The sequence below is a fragment of the Fringilla coelebs genome (assembly GCF_963513975.1).
Source record: "Fringilla coelebs genome assembly, chromosome: 10".
Taxonomy (NCBI): Eukaryota; Metazoa; Chordata; class Aves; order Passeriformes; family Fringillidae; genus Fringilla; species Fringilla coelebs.
In genome coordinates this window covers 21,285,222-21,309,779 of record NC_140036.1, presented here as the reverse complement: position 1 = coordinate 21,309,779, position 24,558 = coordinate 21,285,222, and the positions used below count along the sequence as shown (strand labels likewise).

Here is a 24,558-nt window from a genome sequence, read left to right as displayed (position 1 = left end):
CAAGGTCCTTCCTACCTTGCAGGGCTCCAGGCGTGTCCCCAGCTGCAATCGGCATTGTCTCGGTGCCAGGTTTAACCCAAACTGCAATTGCAGGTGTGGAGATAACGTGTCGTTCACGACATTGGTCCCTGTAAGATGCAGCTCGGTTTAGCCCGGGAGCTGCAGGCACAGCCTCCCTCAGCCATGGGCTCTGCTTCCCCCACACACCTGGACAGAAGAGCTGTCAGCCCAAGAAGAGTCAGGTGGATTGTTACCTAAGAGTGACCGATCAGTGGAAATTGTGGATTAGGTGGATTGTTACCGAAAAGTGACCTTGGGGCTGCTGTAACGTGGCCCCAGCACAGCCTAAATTCCTACATGTGATTAAATGCCCAGGTTACATCTGCATTACTCCTTCCAGCCAGGATGTGCTGGCCAACACACAGTCCTAAAAGATATGTGGGGATTATCTGGGATTCACTGTGCATGAGACAGGAGACACGCATGGAAAAACATCCTGTAAGTGCTGTGCTGGTCTGTGGCTACATCTGTGGCTTGTGGCTACAGCTGTCTTTGCTTCTGAGTTTCCCTTTTTCATATCTGATACTGGCCAAAATGGAGCTTTTCTGTATAAAGAGAAACATTAACTCTACTTTAAATTACTTCCATATACAGTATCTACTTCATATTTCTGCAGTTAGAGTCCTTTTATATTTTATTTCACAAACCATGTACCTATTTCAAGAGGAAGCATGTCTGAAATGTGAAAACCTAAAATGTAAAAAAACCCCAAAACCAAAAAAAACACAACCCAAAGTCTAAAATCTATTTTTCAAGTTGAAATTTAAAAATGCTGGGCAAGTAGCCTGAGTCCTCTCCTGAAGGACCCCTTTTCTGTTTCTGTCTTGGATGCACAATGTGCACAATGCCCAGCCTGTGAGTCTGCTGGGCTTGGCTGGGCCCTTGAATGTGCATTTGTCTGATAAAGAATGGAATAAGGGAGGTAACCCAATGAAGAGAGTAGAAACACTTTTCTGCCTGCTTAGTGAAAGGAACAAGGATGAATCAGATAAATGCCAAAGGGAGGACACCAGCAGCAGGACAGAGCCACAGGATGGGGCAGAGGTATGGAGCACCTCTGCTATAAGGCTGAGAAAACTGGGAATGTTCAGCCTGGAAAGGAGAAGGCTTCAGAGTCACCTAATTATGGGATTTCAGTACCTGACAAGGGAGCCTGCAAGAAAGATGGAGAGAAACTTTTTAAAAGGGCTTGGAGTTGTAGGACAAGGGGGAATTTCTTCTAACTGAGAGCAGGTTTAGACTGGATATTGGGGAAAAAGTCTTCCCTGTGTGGGGGGTAAGGCTCTGGCACAGGGTGCCCAGAGAAGCTGTGGCTGCCCCAGCCCTGGAGGTGCCCAAGGCCAGGCTGGATGGGCTTGGAGTGACCTGGGATAGGGGAAGCTGTCCCTGCCCATGGCAGGGGGCGGAACAAGATGAGCTTTAAGGTCTGTTCCAACCTGAACCATTCTGTGATTCTCCTATTGGTATCTCCCTGGGTGACAGCCCAGCCTGCCTGTCCTCTCCCTCCCACGTGGCCTCAGCTCTCCCATTCCAGGATGGATCCAGAGCAAGAGAGCAGCTGGAGACACTGGAGCAGTCTTGTGTGTGTCTGCTTTAAGCTGTGCTTGGCCCTGGTTCTCCAGCTGGAGAGGTGGGTCCAGCTCTTGCCTGAACTTGCCTTGTGCCCACACCCCCTTCAGTGGCCCTCAGCTCCCCTGCCCCAGCAGGACTCCAGCTGAACACCCAGCCCTTGGCCCAGCGCAGGTTTCCCAGGCAGGATGTTCCCTACAGACAGGCCATCTGCTGGGCACTGAGCAGCACACTGGCAGCATCTCCAGGGGATAGACACCTGTGGAGCCTCATTAACACTATCTCCCTGTCCCCCTTTCCTTTGCCCTCAAATAGGAGCTCACAGAATATCTAATTATTGAGATCAGGCTGAATGTGGAGAGATTACTCATCTCAGATTCCAGGGATAAACAGTTTCCTTTGCAGAATAATTTCTTTTTAACAACTCCCCCTCCCCTTTTCTCCAGATTAATTTCCATCCCATCCATGAGCCTCTGTAGAAAATCTTGCCATAATCATTTTGAGCTAAATATTCTGTCTAATCAATCAAAGCAGTGGAACCAATTTTGAAGCTGTCACTTTTAATTTTTCCAATAAGAAAAAAATCGAGCATTTCACTCACAGTGCTGTTGTGATTCAAGCTCTTCAAACCTTTGCTCCACTGCATCAGCGCTTCAGAGCTGTACTTGAAAATGTGAAGAGCCGGCACAATTGCAGAGAAACTAAAATAAATTGATTTTTAGCAGTGAGAAGAAACCTGTTTCTTCATGCACCCTTAGACCTGGCTCACAAAACCTTTTCTTTTTTCCTTTCTTCCCTGTTTTCCTCCTCAGAACAAAAATAACTACAGCATATTAGTGATTTCATGCATGCAAAGGGCTGGCACTCATTAAAGTTGATGTGTTATTGAGAGCTCAGTGCATAAATGCCAACAAAGGGCCAGAGAGCAGATGTGTGGGTGCTGGGGTGCATGAGAGAGAGAGGGAGAGAGAATCCTGCCCCTGGCACGGGATTCCTGTGGACACATCCACGATGGAGGAGCTGACCTGTGGGAGGAGGCAGGAACAGCCTCGGCACAGAAAACGGCTGGAGAAATCCATCCTGGAAAGAGCAGGTTGTTAAACACTCTGGCAGGGGCACTTTGTGTACAGGGTAGGCGTGGGCTGCTCAGCGAGGAGCCATCAAACTGCGGCTTTGCAAATGCTCCAGCCAGCAAACAGGAACATTCTGGGCAGGGCAACGTCGGGGGGAGTTTTGCCATGGTGCTCCTGCCTCCCCCTCAGTCAGTGCCAGCCACAGCCACGGGCTGCCACTCACTTCTGCTTTTAGGGATGGATGTGAATGAAGGCAGGTCCTGTAGGAGAGGGAAAACAGCAAAAGCAGCAACAGTGCCCTTAGTTGGGCCCCCACTTGAACCCAAAACAGAAACCACCAGCTACTGAGGGAAAATGAACTCCATATCCCTGCCAAAACCAGGACAACCACGTAGAGGAAGGAAAGGATCCTTCTACAAACCCATACCTGAACTCCCTAGGCTGAGGACCACTTCCAGTTTCCCATTCATTTCACACCAAGATAGTCTCAACTGCGATCCCAGGGCTCTCCTGCTGCCAGCAGGGAAACCAAGCAATGCCAGCAGGACACTGCCACCCTCAGCTGGGGCTGCCCTGTGTGACCCCACAGCCACCCTGCTGCCACCCAGCAGCCCTGGGCTCAGCACTGTGCCCCCAGCAGTGACTGTCAGCTCCCACATGGCTCCTGCTTGCTGCCAGCTCCTCTCCAGGAGCCCCTAAGTGGGATTCAGCAGGCACATAACCAGCAGGGGGATGCTGGAGTGGCAGCAGAAGCCGACAGTGTCACTCATGAGTGGCACTCATCAGTGCCTCATGTCCTTTACCAACCCCTGCCTCACCCTCTGGCTCTGCTGCCTTGGTTTATTGTGTCTGTCGAGGACACAGATTGGGTTTGGAAGTTCTGAAGATGCGGAGAGCCCTCTGGCATCTGAGGAAGGAGATGAAACCTAAGAAATGGAGAAGTTAATATGTTTTCAGTTTGCAAGAGAGCTTGGAAATGCCACTGATGCTTTATTAATCTCTTCTGCCCCTGGAGGACAACAGGCAGCTGCTTCTTCCTCTCTCTCTGCTGAATTTCCTTTACTGGAAGTTAAAATAGACAGGGGCAAGTTAATTTTATTTTGGAGACAGAGCGTTTTTGTCTGTGCCTTTCATAAGGCTTTTGGATTATTAAAACTCCTTTAAAACATGACTTTTTAATCTATTTAAGAAGTCCAATTTTCTTTCTATGCTGTTTCACCTCAGCAATTTCTCTCTCCCAGGAAAACCCGAATGACTCAAGTCTAGCCTTTTTTATTGCTATTCTGGGCCTTTCCCCCTCACGTCTTGGCTGCTGATACAGAACAAGGACAGAACTCAAGGCAGGATGAGGCCCCTAAAACAAGGAGAAATGACACCAAAGCCAAACGTTCTGACGTGATGATCTGTTGTATTTTCAGTCCATTAATACACATTCATTTACCAGATACAAACAGAGTGGAAAGAAAAGCCATGGTTAGCAGGAACAAGGATACAAAACTCAATTCCAGCAGCCTTCACAGAAGGGAAATTCAGTATCACAGCAGCACTGTCAAGGGAGGGATGCACGGAGGCCTGCGCTCACACCCCAAGTGGAAGCTCTCCTTTTGTGGATTAGTTTAGCTAGAGACATAATGTCAAAAAAAAAAAAATCCCAAAACACAACAAAACATTCCCAAAACAGTGACTTTTTGACACTTTTTCTCATTTCCCTAGTGTCAGGACTAGGGAAAGCTGGAATTATTTACATAGAAGAGATTTTACGAAGACACTGGAAGGTTAAAAATAGAATAACCACAAATACTGGAAAATATAACAAGAAAGCAGGCAGGGAAAAGAATATAGGAAAACAAAAAGTGACACCCCAAGAGGATCATTGCATTCAGTGGTCGATGTGTGGTTACTGGGGTGGCTCCACTTTGATACACCGAGATTCACAGGCTGGCCTTGATTCACTGCCATGCAGTCACACTCTGGGATTAAAGCAGGATTCTGCAGAGCTCCTGCTTTCAGCAGGATCCCAGCAGAGCAGCAGCCACTGCCTGGCTGAAACCCTTTGCAGAATGAGTGCCAAGAGCTGTGACAGTGTGTTCACGTCTCGTGGGGCACCCAAGGGGTGCCAACCTCTGCTCATATCCTGGTCTGGTTTTCTTCCCCTTGGCCACCACACCATGAAAGGCTCTGCTGCTGGTGAGAGGGGTCAGCCTGGCTCAGCATGGATTTGGGGCTCCACATGCAGCAGGAGAGGGAAATGGCATTATCCTACAGTTCTCTCATACTTGTATGGGAGTGTCCCCAAAAATGCAGCTCTGTGACCAGACACAAGCCCAGAGTGTCCCTGCTACAAGTGTTCAAGGCTTGTTACACTGAAATAACAACAGCACATCTGCACTTGATTGTACAGGGACGCTCCTTCTGGAAGGAAAAAATACATTGGAAATTACTCATGGAAGAGTCCCAGCTAGGCAACACCTGCACTGAGGTTTTCCCAGGGACAGCACCAGGATTGCAAAATCATGTTGTGAAACTTGATCAAAAGAAAGGAAAATGGAGTGTTTGGGCTTTAATGCAGCACAGCTCACCAAGTCAGGGGACAAACTTAGACCAAGAGACCAGAGACTGAGCTGAGCACTTCACCTCTTCCATGGAGCATTGGAGTGGTTCTCTCATGAATTGTTTTTTAGTACAGTTCTTGCAGACAATGACATTTTATCCCTCATTTTTTAAATCATGCATTAACTTTACAGTGAAACATTTATCCAGTCCAATATCTATACAACAAAACACATATTTTAAAATATTAGACTATTAAAATTTAAGGAAAAGAGCATGAGTTCTCAAAATTATACCTGTTAAAGAATAATTTAAAGGGAAAAGGAGTGTTCTACTCGGGTTGAATTACAAAATAAAGTCTGAGCCTGGGAGAATTTCTCATTTCCTATAGTTCTAACAAATAAATGCCACAAGAAACAGTTGATGTTTCTGGGGTTGCTAGTGGTGCATCCACATCACCTGTTCCAGCCCTGGGTACCGTGGGTGACCTTCTCCAGTTTGAGGCCCACGCTGGTCTGACAGACTAAGAAGCAGTGATTGTTCAGGTGCACAGCCCAACTCTCTCAAGATGTTCAACTCCACAGGCTTCTTAATATAAGAAACAAACCTATAGCAGACAGGACCCAAGGAGGCAGCTCCAAACAGCACAGCCCAGGTTGGGAATGAGCAGGGCCTTCCCTGGAGTGGTCCAGCCCTGATGTCTGTCTGTCTGTCTGTGGTGAGCAGTGCTGCTTCCATAGGGAACTCGGTGGCCCCACAACCCCTGGGGATGCTGGGACCTCCTCACTGTGCTGAGGCTGCACTCCCTGCTTGCATTTGAATGTTTCTAAACGCCTGGTATCAGGAATTTAGCACCAACACAGGGCAGGGATGGTCAGCACAGTGCCTCTGTTCCCACAGAGGGGAACCTCCTCCCACACAGAGAGCCAACATCAGGCCTGTCTGCTACCTCAATAATGAAAGACCTCCTTAATCAGCACCTTTTCATACCTAATCAGTGGATTACATCTCCCTCCATGGCTCTGCTGTGTCACTGGGGACCAGCAGCTATCACACAGTGGGCTGAGCATTACAGGACCTGAGTGGTTGTTCCCCAAAGCAGCCTGGCAGAGGGGAGTTAACACCTCTGGAGTTAGGAAGCCCCAGCAAGTAGCAACCTACCATTTTAAAAGACAAAGTAAGGATAATTTAACAATTATAAAAACCTTTGCTAATATGAGGATGAGGAGAATAAGAGCACTTAGAAGGTGACAGGAGTGTTGCACTTCAAGGTTCAGTGTACAGGTGGTGGGGTTCAACACTTTCTGACTCTCAACATGGACCTGTGTGACTGACAAGAATTCTCTGGCAGGCTGTAATTGTTTAAAGTCAGCAGCTTCAGTCAAACTAAAACAGCTAAAAACATCAGGAGAGAAAAGCTCTGAACCTGCAGTGATGTGAAATCACAGGACACCTTTGATCTTTCTGATTGGAAATGGTCAGGGCACACATTGCTTTGGCTCTGCAGGGGGTGACCCCGGGTCAGTTTTTTAAAGGGAAAAAAAGTCAAAGGAAGATATTTATGTGCTTACAGCATGCCAGGTAAAACCATCAACCCTCTGGACTCAATCACATAAAAAGCTGCACATGCACTTCCTAAAGGTGAACCAGACCACAGATGCCAGAAAGGAGCACAGAAGGAACTGCATCTATAAAACACAAGTGTAAAACAGTGTAAGCTGTAGGAATGGGCTGAGATTTGGAAGAACATCTGGGGTTTGTTCCCTATTTGGGTGATGCAGCAGGGAAAGAATAAGCTGGTGCTTATTTACAGGTCTGAACACAGAAGGCAATCAACTAAAATGTCATGCCAGCTATGTTTTGGGGATAGGTAGGTGACCAGTGGGATTATTTTCCAGTTAAAAACCTGCTGGAAGACCCAGAAAAGGAAAATATAAATTCTTGTGTGAAACAAAATAAATACCAGTTCATTGGGCCTTTTGACCAAGGAGTGTTGGGCACAGGTATAACCCTGGGAAAGAAGGGGATACCCAGATGCAGGGGCAGCAGAAGAGCTCAGCCTCCCGCTCCTCCAGGTCCAACTCTCCTTAGGTGTTTTCTAATGCTCCATTTTCCCAGGGGCTGACACAGCACTGCAGACTGCCAGGAACACCTCAGGTTGGAGTTGGACATGGAATTGGGAGACATGGCCTCACTGCAGGATGGAGCATGGGGTAAGACCCAGGCTGGTGCCCACCACACGAGGTCCTAACCCAGGAACTGTAGTGTTTTTCCAGGATGCTGGATTGAGCTGCTGCTTCTCTGTACAGGGAGGTGCAAAAGAGCTTTGGAAACCTTCCTATAGCAATGTAAAACAGGAATGTGCATGCTGAGTTTTACCTCTGCTTGGGAAGACACATCCTGCATGACTGCACCCAAGGTTGTGGCTGGTTCAGTAACAAAGCAGAGCAGAGACAAGGCTTTGTCATCTGCTCCCCTTCCCCCTTGCACTCACCCCATCTACAAATCCACATGTCAGCTTGGTCTGAGCATGGTGTCAGCTTACTGGCCTTTCCCTACTTTTAAGTAGGGGGAAAGGGATGGAAATAAAATCTACCCAAATGCTGCAGGATGAACACACAAGCAGAGTGCAGAGCTTGTTTCGGATCACGCTGGCTTTCGAGTCTCAGTCCTGTTACATGCAGTGCCTTGGCTTCCCCCAGCTCTGGACACCTCAGGCTGGAGTTGGAACCTTGATCCTCTCCAGAGGAAAACAGTCACACTCAGTGGGACCAAGCTGATGTGCTGTGTCTGCAAAGGCCAGCAAACTCCAGTGCTCTTCAGCACCTCCAGCTCCACTGAGACTGCCTGCCCTCTGCCGAGCCTGAGGGCTGCTGATTGCTCCAGCTGCAATAGGAAAAGGATTTTTTTCCCCCAAAGGGATGAAGAGACCAAAATGCTGATTCTGATATAGGATTGTTAGTCTGTATCCCTTGAAGTGAAACACCTACACTCGGAAAGCTGCAGGACAGCCCAAGGCAGCAGCAAATGGCACTTCCCAACAGTGGCAGGGCTGCACAGTGTGCTCTGATGGCATGTGGAAGGGGTGAGATGGGGAACTCCAGCGAGCCAAGGGGCAGATACCCAAAGCCTGAGAAGCAGCACACACAGCCCAGGACTCCTGTGCAGCCACAGCACGATCACAGTACAAATGCAACCACAGGACACAGCTGGCAGTGGTGACAACATCAACTGGGAGTCAGTTCCTGTCCTAGGAAGCAGCCTGCATCCTTTAGATGCTCAGAAGAAGATGCCTGAAGAAGTTACTCCTCCAGAAGTTAAACTTTTATCTGCCACCATTTCCAAGTTTTTCTGCTCCTCTTGTCTGCTAGTGTTGATTTGCTTCAAGTTCCTCCACCAAAATCCTTCTGAAGGGCTCATTACCTTGGTGGAGAAGCTTTTAGTCTTCTTTCACTTTCCCAAATCCCGTATTTTTCATTAAATTCTCTCCTGAGAACAAGACTTTAAAAGGTAAAGCAGTCTGCATCTTCTTAAGTCCAAACCTCCATGGGTACCATGGACTCCTTTGTTCCAACAGAGGGAAGCAAGTACTCTTCCTCCAGAAAACGAAAGGGGAATTGTACTAAAAACCCACGAATCTTTTTTAATTCTTCTGCTGCCTTCACAGGATCATCATTTGCTAATTTGGGCTTGTTGATGAAATCACGCAGTTGGGCTAAATTATTCACCTGGTCACTGGGAAGGCATCGAAACACCTGATCAAAAAGGAAAGAAGAAGTCACCTGTCAGTGTAGGGGAAATGCAACAATGCAGAGTTCCTGAGAAAGACCCAAGCATCCAGTGCAAATTCCCCAGGATGGGAGTGACTGAATCAACAGCCCAGAGAACAGGGAGGGAAGAGGTAAGTGCCTGCCCTCGATGAGGCTGGAGCAGGCAGAGAGGAAGCTCCAGGGCCTTCTCTGATCACTGCAAAAGCTCATTAAAAGACAGAAGTAAAATTTGCTTCTACTCCAGTTACACAGTGGCTAATTACAAGGAGTAACTACACCATGGCCATTCACTGGAGCTACAGCTGATTCAAACACAAGCAGAAATATGATCTGCTGCCTTCATGGGTGCTGTCACACTGAGAATGCACCAGCTCCAGCTTCCTGTTCACAGCTCTTGCATCTGACACTACTCACTCCTTCAAAACATTTCTAAAGGTCCAACCCCCGGAACTGGACCTGCTCTCTTTGCCCTCCCCGTGCTGCTGCTCCCATTGGCATCTGCTGCCTCTGTGTGGGATGGAGGGAGGGGGAAGTTGCTGTGCTCCTCACTTTATCAAAGATGGTGGCATTCCGAGCTGCTGTGGCAATCCACACCTCCTTGAAGAATTTGTCACAGACGGGATCCTGGTGTTCCGGATTGAGGTCAGAGCCGCCAAGGACAACCCTGAGAAGACAAATGGATGGATGCTGACACAGGCTGAAGCACTGGGCACTCCCCTCTTGATAAATGCCAGGAGACAAGGAGTTTCCTTGGGACTTGCCAAACCCTGTGTGCTCCCAGCACCCTCCCACCCACATGCCCTGTGATAATCTCTCAGCTCCAAAGCTGCTTGATTTTCTCCTTTTCTCCTGTGCAGTGACTGTACAGATGGGAAATAGGGTGGGGGAAAAGAAAAAAAGAAAAAGGCCTTAAACTAAAAATGGCTGTGTTGTGGGCCAGATGGCTGCTCCCAGCAAAGAAGCTTGGGTGACACTGCCACCCAAGATTGAGAGTGTGCAAACGGGATCTGGAGGGGAAATACCACTTGTTTATGAGCTCCTCTAGTGAAATCCCGGAGCAAAAATAATTTGTAAAATCAAGCTACCAAGCTGTGGACAGGAGCAGTGTGAGGAAACAGCAGCAAAATCCAGGCCAAGCAGAGCTAAACCTGGGCAGGCAGTGGCAGCCCACTGGTCTGAAAGGCTGTGGGGGCAGGTGAAGCCTGAGCAAGCCCTGCCCTGTCCCTGCTCAGTGCCCATTCCCTCCCCGGGTGCCCACCTGAAGCAGCGCAGGCGCAGGGACTGGGCGAAGCGGCCGGCGCGGAACTCCTGGCCGTCCATGACGGAGGGGACGGTGTCGCTGTCCTGCACGATGATGGCCATCTCACTGTCCCTCTTCCCCAGCATGCTGCGGTCGTTGATGTTGGCAGAGCCTGGGCAGGGCAGGACGGGCACAGGCAATGTCTCACTGCTGCTCCGGGTGCTCCTGCACAGCCTCCATCGCCACCCGCATCCCTCGGCCCCATGGGGAACCACCCACGGTAAAACCCCAAACTGATGCAGTAAGGTTTTAGCTGTTATGTTTTTCAGATCCTGTGCTGCATTAGTGTGCAATTCTGAACTCCATATGAAGTGTTAGTAAGCTCTCTTCACATTTTGGTCAGATCCTTCTAAGCCTGAGAACCAAGGACACCGTCTGCCTCAGGCCCCAAAAAGTACAAACAAAAGTCAATCAGGGTGGGGAGCATATTGGAGTATATGACTTCATTAGCTGAAGCTATAATTAGGGAATTAGACTGATATGCAAATAGACCAAACTTATATCTGTCTGAGAAACTCATGACCACTGTCCATTTTGGGTGTAGCCCCTTGGGGAGGCTTTGTCTGCCCTTAACCTTCCTGAAGGCCCTTCAATAAATATATCCACTTTTATCTTTTTAACTTTGTCTGGCCTCTGTTTCTAGGTAAGCCCAGGCATCAATCAGGGGGCTTCCTTATGGAAACACAGACCCTGAGAGGAGCTAGGGGAGAGAAAAAAAACCCAACTAATTTTTGTAGGCTTCAAGGGAAGAAAATTAAATCACAGCCAAGCCCAGGCCAAGATTTTCAAAATTTGTTCTTTCTGCAACTTGCCAGATGCTTCTGCTGAAGGAGCCACAGCTTTCAAAGGTCTGAACTGCCTTTGGCTTGGATACCCAGCTACCTGAGGCAGGATGAGCTCTCTGGGTAAATCACAGAATGCTTTGGCTTGGAAAAGACTTTCAAGCTCCTCTCCTTTTAACCTCTCTGCCACGGTAAGGGAAACTTTCCACTAGACCAGGTTACTGTGCCATTCAGGGGGGACTGCTCAAGAGCAGCTGAGGCTTTGTCCCCCCAAAAAGGTTCCTCTGTCCTCCACAGATATCAGAAAACAGGGCATGGGGGAACACTGTTTGCTTGCAGCTGTTGGCTCCAAGGGAACGGCAAGATGCAGGGAAGGATAGGCATAATGAGGTCATTAACCCACAGAAAGGACCAAAACAACAATAAAAAATCTCCAGACACAGCTGTAAGAGACCCCCAGGCTGCAGTTAGCCAACGAGCCTTCCCAGGAACTGGATTAACTCCAGGGGAGCCAACACCTCCAGAGGAAAAACCAGCTAAGTGCCTCTCTGTCCTTTCACCCCCTCCTCCAGCCCAGTAGCTCCATGAGCATTAAATTTCCATGCACCCTCTCTCATGTGGAACAGGGATGACTTCCCAACCCCTCACCAGGCAGCAGAGATACACAGGCTGTATAAAAATTTACCCTCAAACTTATAGGTACAGAAAATAAAAACTAAGAGCTGCCTCAGGCCCTCCAGACCATCCCAGCTGGAACAACACAGCTCCTGCTGTGATATCAAACCACCTCAGAACCACTCTGTGCACTGGAGACAGGATCAGGCCCCTGGGAAGGTGACAGAGGAGCAAACCTCACCACAGGGCATCTGAGACCACTGCTTTGAAGGGAGGGAGTATTTTGAGTCTTGTAAAATCTGGTATTAAGGTATTCATTGGCAAAGCTTTTATTGCTGATGTAACAGCTCAAAAAGGGCTTCTTTAAAGAAAGGCTGAAATTCTGCTGCAGTGTAGAGCTCTGAGCCTGAACTCTCTCGTCTTTGCTTCATGTTCTCATAACAGATATGGTAAGAGAAGAGGATGAAATGATATCTATTATTCCCTATAGCATATTGTCCCATTCTTAGGAAATGGAGCTGATACATGACACGTGTTGTCCAAACCTTCCAAATTTTACAGCACATTCTGTTCTTTCAGGAACAGATGACAAGTCTCACAAGTCTTCCTGCTAGAGCAGAGTTTGATACAAGACAGATGGACAATATTCCCTGCACTGGGATTCTCTTCACGGTTACACACAGATTTAAAAGATTTTAGAAAAACAAATGAAATGACAGCCCTCTGAATCCTTTCTTCCCTCTTGATGAATTTATGAGTTAGGTTTTTGGTTTGTTGTTTTTTTTTTAACAGCAAAATATTTCTCATGAAATAAATGACAACATGGAAAAGTCCATGGCAGTGCAGCCTGCACTGTGCATGGGGATGGGAAGGGATTGATCCAGGTGTAACCCAGTGCTCCCAAGCCCTCCTGAGAGCCCCTGCTCACCGATTATAACCGTGTTGTCATCAGCAATGAGCAGTTTGCTGTGCACATAGATGAGCTCTGTGACCAGTTTTCCTTCCAGCTCTGCATATGTTCGAAGGCCACAGAAGGATATGTAGTTTATCCACTTATCTCCAACTGAAAATTAAAAGACAAGAAAATTGATGGGATGAAGGAGGTGAAAGAGAGGAAAAAAAAGACCTTGTTTACATGAAGACCCCTATGAATAATAGTTCACTTTTGACTTTTAAAACTTATAAATGAACAGATAACAGAAAGAGTTTTTTTAAAAAATAGATTTGAAAATTTGCTAGTGAGCTCATTGTGTTGCTCTGGTCTGCTGCCTGCTCAGAGACTCCCACTTCAGTGAGAAATTACTCCAGTCTCCTGGGCACAGCACAATAGGTGGACTATGAGACTGTTTTTCGGCAGATGTTGCAGAAAGGAGGCTGGAAGCAGGTGTTTTGTCCATGGTCAGTATGGCAAATGTGTCCTAATGCATTTCTGTGCAGTTCAGATTTACACCAGGACCTAGAACAAATGAGGCATTATGCACGGTCCTAGTGTTTGTGATATGTGGGTTTCCACAGTGCTCCAATTCCCAGCAGAGCAAATTCCACCAGGATTCCTCATGGCAAGGAAACAGCCTCCTGCTTAGGCAGGTTCTTCCCCTCCACATCTGACAACTGCCAGAAATAAACCCTGTGTGGGATCCACGGGGAAGGCTGAGCGCTCACAGCTCCCAGAAGCGTGACCCCGCTCAGGACATTTTCCAAATAACACAATCCTGAGCAGCTGCAACTGTGCTGTGCTCCTCCCTGGGGTGCTCCCCTCCTCTGGATCAGGGCTGCAGCCAGGTCTGAATTCTGACAAGTGGCCATGGCTTGTGTGACCTGACAGAGCTCGCCATGGGAGGACGGGCAAGGAGGAGGTCGCTCTCAGCCCCACGAGCCCGCAGCATGTGCTGCATTACATGTTACAGATGCATCCATCAAACAGCAGCATCCAAAGTAAACAACACAGAGGAGAGGAATAAAGTTCTTACCCTCTGCCTTCAGCTGGCCCAGGATGGAGTTTTCCCCTCGGCACATGGTCCTGGAAAGAAGGTAGGCAGCCATCAGCACCCCCGTGGCTCCAGACAGCAGCTTGTGCTGGAGCAGAACTGGGTGGGGTAAATCACAAACACAGCTGCCTCTCAAACAGCAGGAGAAACAGGGGGCTTCTTTTCCCAAATGACTGTTACGACTTCAAGCACTGCTTATGTTCCAAAAGGAGCTTATACCAACCTACAGAGGAGCTGGGGAGCACTTCTGCCTTCTAGAGCACGTGGCAATGATTGTAAACTTGTGACAAGCAGGGCTGCTACCCCCTGTGCCAGGCCTGGGTGTGAAATCACGTTAAGAAAACGTGCAGAACACCAGGTCAGGGAGCTTGTGATTATGGCTGGGATGGAAAATCTGCAGCTGGAATTCCACTGAGAACCAATCAACCCATGGGCAATTTCTCTGGCTGCCCTTGCAAGAGGAAGCTCAGGCAGAAGGGTCAGGGGGATGTGCTACTTTCCATCTGTTTGCGTCCCCTGCCCCACTCGTCCTCCTGGGGGTGCAGCAGGACCCTTGCAGGCCAGCAGACAAGGGGGATTTCACTCTGAGGGCTGCAGCAGTCTCTGCACACTGACTGTGCTCTGGCCATACTCTAACATAGCAGCTTTCCAGTAAAACCATCTTGGGCTGTTTTGCCTTCTACATTTCTCAGCACAAGGACTAGCCTGCTGCATCTCAGTTCTTCCTATGAGACCTGCTGGGCTGCAAGTGCCCCGCCAAAACATCCATCCTGGAGTAGGGGAATCACACTGGGGAAGATGCCATTGCCTGCACGGGGCCAACAGGCAGAGCCAGGCCAAGTATGGGCCAAAAAGGCACATTTGGAGACAAATCTTGGTCAGCAAGTCTGATTAATCAGCAAAGTGGAAAACAAATCATAGAATGGGTTGGTTGAGCCTTTAAGCTCATCTAGCTCCATGCCCCTGCCATGGGCAGGAACACCTTCCCCCAAGACCCAAAGCTCTGTCTGCGCTGGTCCCACTGATGGAGGGAAGGTGGGCTTGGGGACGCCCTGCAGCAGTGGAGGTGAGCAGGGCTCTGACAGCCTGGGGAGGTACCTGTAGTTGAAGTGCATGATGGCCTGCAGCGCGTTCCCCCCGCCCGTCGAGATGTCCCCTTCGAAGCCGGGCAGCAGCGGGATCACCACGTACACTCGGAACCGCCTGTTCTCCCTGAGGAACGAGGGAATGTCAGCCTGGGAGTGCTGCACCAGCCTGCACCAGGCACAGCTTCACACCAGGGGAAGTCCCCTTGGTTTCACTTCCCCTGAGATGACTGAGTTGGTTTCTGTCCAAGGCCACCACACAAATTTTAAGGGAGCAAAGTGTGAAGTGCATTTCCAGTTTCAGGAAATCATCACCTGCCATCAGTGCTGCTCTGAGTGCTCCTTCAGGAGCAGAGGGAATAATTTACTCTCAGCAAATAACAAAAGAAGCAGAAGGAAAAGAAACACATTTTTACTGAAATTCAGGGGCAGGCTAAGGATTTTTCAGATTGTGTCTGACACTATAAAAGTCTGTTTGAGCACCCCAATAGGCCAGCCATGCTGATCCTGGTGCAGACTGGTGGGGACAGCTGCCTGGCTGAGCACAGAAAAGCTTACAGAGCTATCACAGGCAGAAACTCAAAACCCAGCCCAACATTCCCACTGCCTCCTGGTTTTCAGAAGTCAGAAACCCAAGATTGAGAGAGTGTGCAAATGGGACAAAGGTTTCCACAAAAGGTGGAAAAAGTTCAGGGCACAAGCAGAACATTGATCACTGGGGGAAGGCAAATATACCCTTGATACACCACAGCACCCAAAAATCACAGTTCCAGAGAACTCCAAACTAATCCACACCCTAATCCTGATTCCATTCAGAACAAAAGCTACTATTGCGGCACTGCTTAGGGCTTTTCTCAAAGCTCCCTTTGGGTTCCCTCTGCTGACAAATGCCAGGTGCATCTGCTCTAAAGGCACTTTCCAGGTGCCCCTGGGTGCTGGGAATTCCCTGCTCTGTGCCACGGAGGAGGAGGAGGAAGAGAAGGATGATGCTCCATGGAAGGATGCTACCACTAGATGGCAAACACAGTTTATGAGCACAAAACCATTTCAGCACACTCTTGAGCATGAGCCAGTCTGCAGTTTTTGCTAGCAGCACTCCTTCCTCGGGCAAGCCATGCCTGTGAATTTAGGGGTGTGGGAACTGTGAAGCACTGGGGTCCCATCTGAGCTGGGAGGGAGACAACGAGAACCTGTGTGTCCCATTTCAACCAGTGCTTCCTTCCAGCTGTGCTGGGCATTGCAGACAGGCTCTGGTTCACCAGCAGAGCTCAGAAATAGTTAATGAGGCCTTACCCAAACACAAGAGACTGTGAAACCAAGTCTGTTTGTATCATGAGAAAGGTCTACCAACAAAAGCATTCCCCAAAAAGCAGCTTGTTTGTATAAGGACAGTGTTTACTAAACTGCTCAGAGAGCCACCCATGAAAAAAAGAGGAAACCAAGAAAAGAACATTATTAATAACATCAGTAGAAAATATTTAGTCTAGAAGAGTGAGAAGTATACAAGCTCACTACAGACCTTAATTTATAATTAAATGCTGTTCTCCTGGGGCAGTTTGGAAAATTAGCATTATGGTATAAATCATTTAGGTCTGAATTTACTTTTAATCTTAGGTAATGCAGAATTTGAACCTTATATTCAGTTAGGAATTGCCAACATTAAGCCAGCACAATACTGGCATACAACTGGAGTAATGCAGAAGTGAGCAACATATCTGGAAATATGTCACTAAGAATCTGTGTGACCCCCTTTTGTGATAGACTTAGTATCTGGACAGAATGATAAACATAAATTACATAAACTTTATAAAATGGGAAAACCTTAACAGATTACCTGGAGAACTGGCTGCTGCCTCAGTAGCATTGCTAACAGCAGGCAACTGATGCAAAGGACCTGTGGTGGCCAGTTCCCAAAGGCAGGAAAGGGAATCCAGAGAGGCTCTCCAGGGGGACATCAATCAGCACAGAGATCACAGGATCCCAGAATGGTTTGGGTGGAAAGGACCTTACAGCTCCCTCCAGTTCCAAAGTCATGGCAGGGACACCTCCCACTACCCCAGGCTGCTCCGAGCCCTGTCCAGCCTGGCCTTGGACACTTGCAGGGATGGGGCAGCCACAGCTTCTCTGGGCAACCTGTGCCAGGCCCTCACCACCTTCACAGGGAAGAAATTTTTCCCAATACTCAATCTAATCCTCTTTCACTTCAAAGCCATTTCCCCTTGTCCTATCACCCATGCCCTTTTCCAAAGTCCCTCTCCAGCTCTCCTCTAGCCCCTTTAGGCACTGGAAGGTGCCCTAAGATGCTTTGTCCAGCTGCCTCTGAGCCTCAGAGCTGCACCACAAACACAGCAACAGCATTTCCAGCAGCACTGGCACTGCTCCTCATTTACCACAGGCGAGAAAATCCATCCCACCTTTTCATCCTCAGCTAATTTCAATTTTTTTGGCTACTCACTGCAGTTCACACAGATCACAGGCAACTCCTCCCCATTGTTAATGGCACAGCAGATAACACCCAGGCCCTCCCTGTGGCAATAGTGCTCTTCTTTCCACAGTGCTCTGAACATAACCTGGCCCAGGGCAGCTCCTGTGGCCTTGCACACATTTCCTGCACTGGTGGTGGCTGTCTCAGGTTGGGTGCCTGCCTTTATCCAAGTGGGAATTTCCAAGCAAAATGAAAAAAAAAAAAATTCCTGCAACCTCAGAGACCACACTGGAAAAGCAGGCCCTGCAGAGTTCTGGACAACTACAATGTGGAAAAAATAATCCATGCAAAAAAACATCTCCATGTGTGGCCAAAAAGCCCATGAGAGATGAAAGGGAAAAGTTTACAAAGTTTCCTGTATTTCAGCCCAGCAGGAACAGGGTACAGTTTTATACTATGAAATGCATGTCTCTGAGAGATTCCAGGGCAGCAACCCTAAGCAAGGCTGCCCAGGATCAAAGTGAAGACAAGCCACAACCTGTAGCATTAATGTTAACCCAGGGTTAGGTGTGCTGAAGGAGTGTCTAAAACATGGCTGAGTTCAATCCATCCAGGAACAAACAACGGTCCCCTTGCAAAGACTGGAGGTGGTGAACACCCTCCAGCATGTACCAGAAAAAGTTGTTCAAACAATAGTAGAACCCTGCGGTCAAATCCTCAAAATGTGTTTGCTTCCCCAATTTGAAGCCGCTCCTCTCTAGATGATTTAAATAAACCACAAATCCCAGTTCACACTTCCCACCCTTGAAATTGCCTGACCACCCAGCTCAAGGAGAATTGGCAATGGAGCAAAGGTGTCACTGAACCAGAGCACAAAGGATTTGTCTTTAAACAAGTTCTGTAGTTAAAAATACATTTACATTGGGGTAATTCCAGAAAATCACTTTCTGGATGCAAAGAAACCACTCAGGAGTCTCACTGCTGCAAATGGAGATGCTCGACCCTGTCAGTTCTGTATTGGCACAGCTACTGTCCAGCTGTGGCCACTGAGGGGTTAATTTTTGCACCACACCATGGAAATGCACCTGAAGAGTTCCACTGCCTCATTAAGAACAGGTTACCTGTGAGCTTTAAGAATCCTTTGAGCAATGGCATCACCGATCTTATTCCAGACAACTTTGTCATCAGCACAGCTAATAAAAAACTGGTTCTGCAGGAAAAGCAAGACAAGCTACTGTCAGACACTGCCAGCAACCAACCCAAAGTATTTGCATGCTTTATTTCAGACTAAGAGCAACTAAAGATAGCTGGGTTTGTGTGCCGTTGGATTGCAGGCTTTTTAAAATTATGATTAAATGATATGCATGTCTGTGCTTGCTTAGGGAATGAATTAGTTCTTATTAATCACACTCCTTAGAAAGTTCATGTAAAGAGCAACCTAACAAGAGCCTAAGGAAAAAAAAAAAAAAGAGGAGAAAAAGCATCTCCATTCAGCCAGCACTGAGTGTCACTCTGACACAAGAGATTGCTGCAGCTGAAGGCTGTGTGGATGAAGAGCTGCCCTGTGAGTGGGAGGTTTGGGCATGCACAAGGGACACTGCAAAGCCACAGCGGGGACAGGGAGCCTATTGCACAGGCCACAAAAGCTGCTGGCAATTTTGCAAAGAGCCTCATAAAGGAGAAGTCTACTTTTTTCCACCTCGTGGTCAGACAGCTATCAGGGTACACAGCCATCAGTCTGGCCTCAAGACCACTGAAGGTAATGGATCTGTCTGAATGCCTAACAACTTAGGACCAAAACTCAAGAAGTAATTACCCTCCTGATGGCTGCAAGCCATGCCCAGAGCATCAGGACCCTCCTGCCTTCCCTCCCTGGCACTGACCTCTATGTAGATGTAGTGCTTGCTGTTCTCTATCACGCTGATGTAGGCTTTGTGGATGGACTCCTCGTGGTATTTAATGCCAGCAGACCAGTCAGCAGCAGAGCGGATCACCTGGAAAGCAGCAGAGAGACCCTTCAGCTCTGTCCATCCAGGACAGCACACCATGGCTTATCCCAGGGCCAAGGCTCTTCCCTGGCACAGCCAGGCTTTCACTAAATGAGGTAGTAAGTGCAACATTTATAGTGCATTTGTAATTGTGAGAGAGGGCAGTCAGAAATATTACTAATACTTAGCAGTGTTTTGATTAAAAACATAAGAGCGCTGTACCATTGCCCTCTCCCACCTGAGCAGCTCCAGATGCTTGCTCTTGCTTAAGGTCTTTATCATGAACTGCTTTTAAAACAACCTAAATTGCCAAGCTTTAGGGATGCACATCCCCATCAGTGATCTCCTGCCCAGCACTTTAAAGCTGGTCTCCAGCTGGGGCAGGGTGTTTTTCTCCAAGGAGGCTGTACAGAATCATACAGTCAGTCTGATAATGCAGGCCATGTCTTTGTCCTCAGCACTTGAGATCATTTGTTTCTTCTGCCAAATTCTTGCACAAGCCATCCAATTTGTGATGATACAACTTTTACATTTTTTTGTTCAGCTGCCCACATTTATTTCTTAGTTTTTACTGGAAATCCACTTTTAAAGTAGATTCCTGCAGGATCTACAGGGCATGTCCTGCCCCTGCAGTTTTTGTGCAAGAGAGCCCAGCCAACATGAGAAACAACCTTTGTGCTCTGGGCCAGGCTGAGCAAGCCCCACAGCAGTCAGCATCCTGTCCCCCCAAGCCAGAGATGCTGTGGCACCTCCTGCTCCTGCACTCTGAGTCAAGAGGCAGCCACACTGCACCCCAAGTGACACTTTCCTAGATGGAAATGTAGTTTTTAATTAAGTGTTGGCAGAGTACGTGCTTGGCAGAACAGTTACTCATCATTAGCCTCTCTCTTTAAGCATTGTCAAGACAAAAACATTGAAACAATAGCCCTAAAATATCTCAATATAACCATTATACTGGAACTCAGGGCCAGTCCCACACAGCACAAGACCCAGGGGCTGGGGATCTGTGAAATGTGTGTGTCAGTTCCAGCAAAATCCTGATCTCTTGGGGATCCACCAAACCAATCCTCTCATCTCCAGAGGATCTGTGGAGGTGGCACTCGGGGCCATGGCTGTTAAACAGCAGATGGCTCCTGAGCTAATTCCTTCACCTGGACAGGAGCTTTCTCCCACATCTGTTTTTCCCAGTAAAAACCAGGCCCTGCAACTCCTGTATTTGGCTGCTCTCTTGGCCAACAGGAGGGTGCACCCTGCAGTCTCCCTAGCTGAGTGCAGGGGTCACAAATACTGAATTTAGGGAGCCAGCCTGAATACAAGGGCTGTCACAGCCTTTAGCAGTGCCAAACAGCTGCCCTTTGCCTGCACAAGCCTCTGCAAGGCCATGCTGATCATTCTCAAAGGTGTTTAATCACTTCTAAAGTAGATTCCTGCAGGATCCTGTTTGGTTTACAAAGCCAAGGCTGAGAGCTCCCACTCATCCCAAGCTGGGCACTGCTGAAACAACACTGAGCACCATGGCAGACTGAGATCTTGAACAAAATTCCACCACTGGCATTAATAAGCTGTTACTGGCATTAATAAGAACAGAAAAAACAGTTTTTCAGGGTTGAAAGCAGGCTAATTATTCCATATGCAGCCTGGACTGGAGCTCACAGCACATCCACTCCCAGCAGCACAGCAATCTGGAACTGCACTTCAGAAAGTGGCAGATTGTAGCTTTTTAGTGCATAAAATCTGATTTTTTAAAAATTTTTTTTGCTAATTAACACAACAGAACCATCACTTAGGACCATCCCTCTGCAGCACCATGACTTCCTAGTGCATCATCCACCTGCCCTTCCCTACATTTCCCCTCACCCCTCCACATAACTGGCACCCAGCTCACTCCACACCCCGGGCTGCCCCTATTACAGTGCCACCACCCCTCTGCCTCACCCCAGAACAATGGGTCATGGCTAATTCCATAGAACTTGCAAAGCACCACCCAAAAAGCTCCCATCAGGTACAACCTCAAATCCCCCTGCAAAAGGAAGAAGACATCAGAAAATGTTGGATGAGACAGCAGAGTGAGTATAAGGTGTTTCATCTAGGACTTCCTCAAAATAAAGTTGTTTATAAGAGGTCTGCAGCCACAGGGACAGGGCAATGCCACCAAGGCAGCATCCCATGGGGACAAAGCAGTGGCACTCACACCTGGAAATGTGCTACACAGCCCTTCCCTTACCACTGATGCTCCATCTCACACTTCTGGACACCTCTTTCCTGTCAAGGTATTTAAAGGCAGCTGGTTCAAACCCAACCTATTTCATGGGGACAAAAGGCCACATACTGCCCAGCAGAGCCCCTCCCATGCAGAGCTGGAGTCTCCATGTTCCAGCCTCTCCCTTCCCCTCCCTTGGGCCTCTCAATAGCTTGTCATCCCTTTAACTTCTCGAACTGATACAAGGGTAATAAATGTGATGTTTGCTGAGGGCTAGTGCATAAACCCTGAACAAAGCAGGGCTCTCACGCAGACTTCAAAGAGGTGAGGGCGTCAGCTGCTGCCAGAGCATTAAACTTTCATTGCATTTCCATCAGGAATGGGATGTTGCCTCACCACATCAGATCTTTTGCAATGCTGGCTTTGGCAGATAACTGCAAACTCTGGAGTGGAAACTGGGAGATGGAATAGTGGAAAAAAAATCTGGCAGTGCCTTTGGCAGATCTCTATTTGACTCTTGCAAAAATCACTGTGCTCTTGCAAAAATCATATTGCTTATTGCAAGTTCAAATGAAAGAGGATGGGGGAGCATGCCTGACTCCTTTTCCTCCTTCCCAGCCTGTACCTCCACAGTGTTTCCCACACACACTGCATTCATCCTCCCTGCCCAGGGGAAAGCCCTTGTCAGTGCTCTATCCTCCCAGAAGTGCTTTCCTACTCCTCTCCTCTCACAGAGGAGAGCAAAACCAGATGGTACAATGAGGCTGGAATCTGTTGCTGACAGGTCAATGGTTTGGGCTTGCAGCAACATTGCAATCCCCAAGGATCCTTTGTGTTTTTCCTTCCTCTGATCTGCCCACATTTGAAGACAGATTTGAAAACAAGGTCAGAAACAAGAAATCCAACAGCCAGGCTTTCCTCAATCACCCCACAGCCAAGGACAGTCCTGGGATGCTGGATTTTACCTTGGGGCAGTAACTGCTGCCTACAAAATCCCTACACAGTGCTCAAATGGAGATAACAGGGGATTGGCTGCTGACCAGCCAAAGGATTCAATACTAAGAACAAGAATATTGCTGTAGTTTTTCTGGATAAAAAGTTGGTAAAAGATTTTAGGATATCTGCTTATTTCTGTGCAGAACTGTACCACTGAGAGGACATGTGAGCACCTGAGCCCTCTGCTCCAAAATGAACAAACTGGACAGGCAAGAGGTTGATATTTCTGTCCCTGCAGAAAAGGAGAAGTCATACAGGGATGCCCTGATGCACTCCCCTTCTGGGAGCTCCAGAAAAAGGCAACCAGAAGAGGGAGTTCAGATCCAGGCTGCAGGTGTCCTCCCATGTCCCCACTTCCTACAGCAGCCAAATCTGAAACCTCCATCAGGAAGAGAGACTGAGTCACTTTCGGATTCCCTGTGGTACTTCAGGGATGCTCAGGGCACTTGTGTCACCTGGGGAACAAGGGAAACCAGGCCAGTGTGGGTATTAGGAAGGAGACCGACAAAATTTTACTATGTGCCAGCAAATCCCTGCCTTGGAGCTTGAGGAGGTCACCCAGAAATCATAACCCAGCTGAAGCAGTCTGGGGACCTGCACCCAGACAGGGTGCCCCAGGCCTGGGCAGAGGAGCCCCCCTCACTGCTTCCACCAGGCTTGGCACTGCAAATGCTCTTCCCCATCAGTTTTCCCTCATACTGGGAAGGTTGGTACATTTCAGGACAACCCATCTGCAGCCTAATATCATGTAGGTTTATTTATCTGTCTACATGCAGGGCTGTTTTGACAGATGCATAAATAAGAAATGAGCAAGGTAGTTTCAAATGAATAATTTACAACACAAACCTGCTCTCTTTTTGCTGTTTATGGCATCATTGAGAGCAGCCCCTCATTTCCTGGATGCATCAGTTATTTGCAATGCCTCAGCAATGTGGTGGCCAGGCTGGTTTTCCAACTGCTCACCCATCACTCAGCACCGGAGTCTGCGGATTCCGCAGTCACCGCTTGAGCTCCGTCCTCCTCTCCCACGGCCTGATGCCCTGAGCCAGCAGCTCTGCAGTTGGACTGAAGAGAAGCTGCATCTAGGTTTTTCTCAGTTTAATTTCTCCTTTGGGAACTGCTTCCAGTTCTGTAATCAGTAGAGCTTAACTTTTTGCTACAGCAAACCCCGTGATTTAGAAGTTGTGGCTTATCTTGCGGTTAAAGTGTGCTCAGGGGACACAAGCCCCATCAATTCCATGAGAACAAGATTTCCCAAAAAGCTGGTGTCAGACACAGACAGGGAAGCATTTACAGCCACAGGGAACACGATGATGCCTGAAGGGGACTACTTCCCAGCAAGCTGGGAGCCTTGCTTTGGAGGCTGATGTAAAACACCCCAGAGCCCCGACACAAGATCCCTGTGCCGCCCATCCCTCACACCACACAGAGAGGGGCAGACAATGCCCTGGCAACCCACAAACCCAGAAAAAAGCATCTTATTTCACTAAGCTTCCCCAAGCAGTGCTGTCATCTGGGCAGACCACTCCTTACAAAGAGCAAAGTCATGCATTTTTCCTGGTTTTGGTCTAACTGCTCTTACTTCATACATCTTTTATCCACAGAGACACACAATGGTTTTGCTGCTTCAGCATAACTATTTTGACTTTGTACTCTTCAACAAGTTCCTATTTCTGCTGGATAACAGCAATATTCAAGTATTCAAGTATGTGCACTTGACAGAGCAAACTGGGCTTTTAAACAGAGGTATCTTGGCAATTCTGACTGTGAGACTGATTATGGGCTGACTGTGTGAAACTGCAGAGGACCCACCAGGGTGCAGAGCTGCATAATAAAGAGCAGATGAAGCTCAAGGCAGAAAGCAAGACTCCAGCCCCAAGACTCCACTTAATGCTGGGCTCTCACTGACCACCACCCGTCTGAGCGAGGCGTCAGGGCCTGGCAGACTGCTCTGAGATCTGAGATAAATACCCAGTGGGTAACCTCAACCCATCAGGCCTTCTTGAATCATAAAGCTTAAATGTTAGGTGTTAGATGAAGAGCAGCACGAAAACAAACCACTAAACCACACAGCTGTGCAGTCACAGTGTTCCCACCACTTGAGTACTGCAGACACTTTAGTCCCCTTACCTCAAAGGTGGAGATATAAATTAATGC

General features: G+C 48.2%; 1 protein-coding gene across 3 annotated transcripts in view; it reads right to left on the bottom strand.

The window, feature by feature from the left end:
- Positions 1-4,031: 4,031 nt before the first annotated feature.
- The window catches only part of PLD1 (phospholipase D1), a 62,237-nt gene continuing 41,710 nt past the window's right edge, over positions 4,032-24,558 (bottom strand). For 2 of the 3 annotated variants that reach the window (XM_084212700.1, XM_084212701.1), the window contains 8 exons: positions 19,101-19,211; positions 18,339-18,427; positions 14,806-14,919; positions 13,690-13,739; positions 12,648-12,782; positions 10,281-10,434; positions 9,572-9,686; positions 4,032-9,007 (listed from right to left, as the gene is read on the bottom strand). In XM_084212700.1, coding sequence (XP_084068826.1) covers positions 8,783-9,007; positions 9,572-9,686; positions 10,281-10,434; positions 12,648-12,782; positions 13,690-13,739; positions 14,806-14,919; positions 18,339-18,427; positions 19,101-19,211 — 993 coding nt within the window. In that variant the 3' untranslated portion in view covers positions 4,032-8,782. The remainder of the gene's footprint in view (positions 9,008-9,571; positions 9,687-10,280; positions 10,435-12,647; positions 12,783-13,689; positions 13,740-14,805; positions 14,920-18,338; positions 18,428-19,100; positions 19,212-24,558) is intronic. The other variant, XR_014616424.1, reaches the window with a different exon arrangement.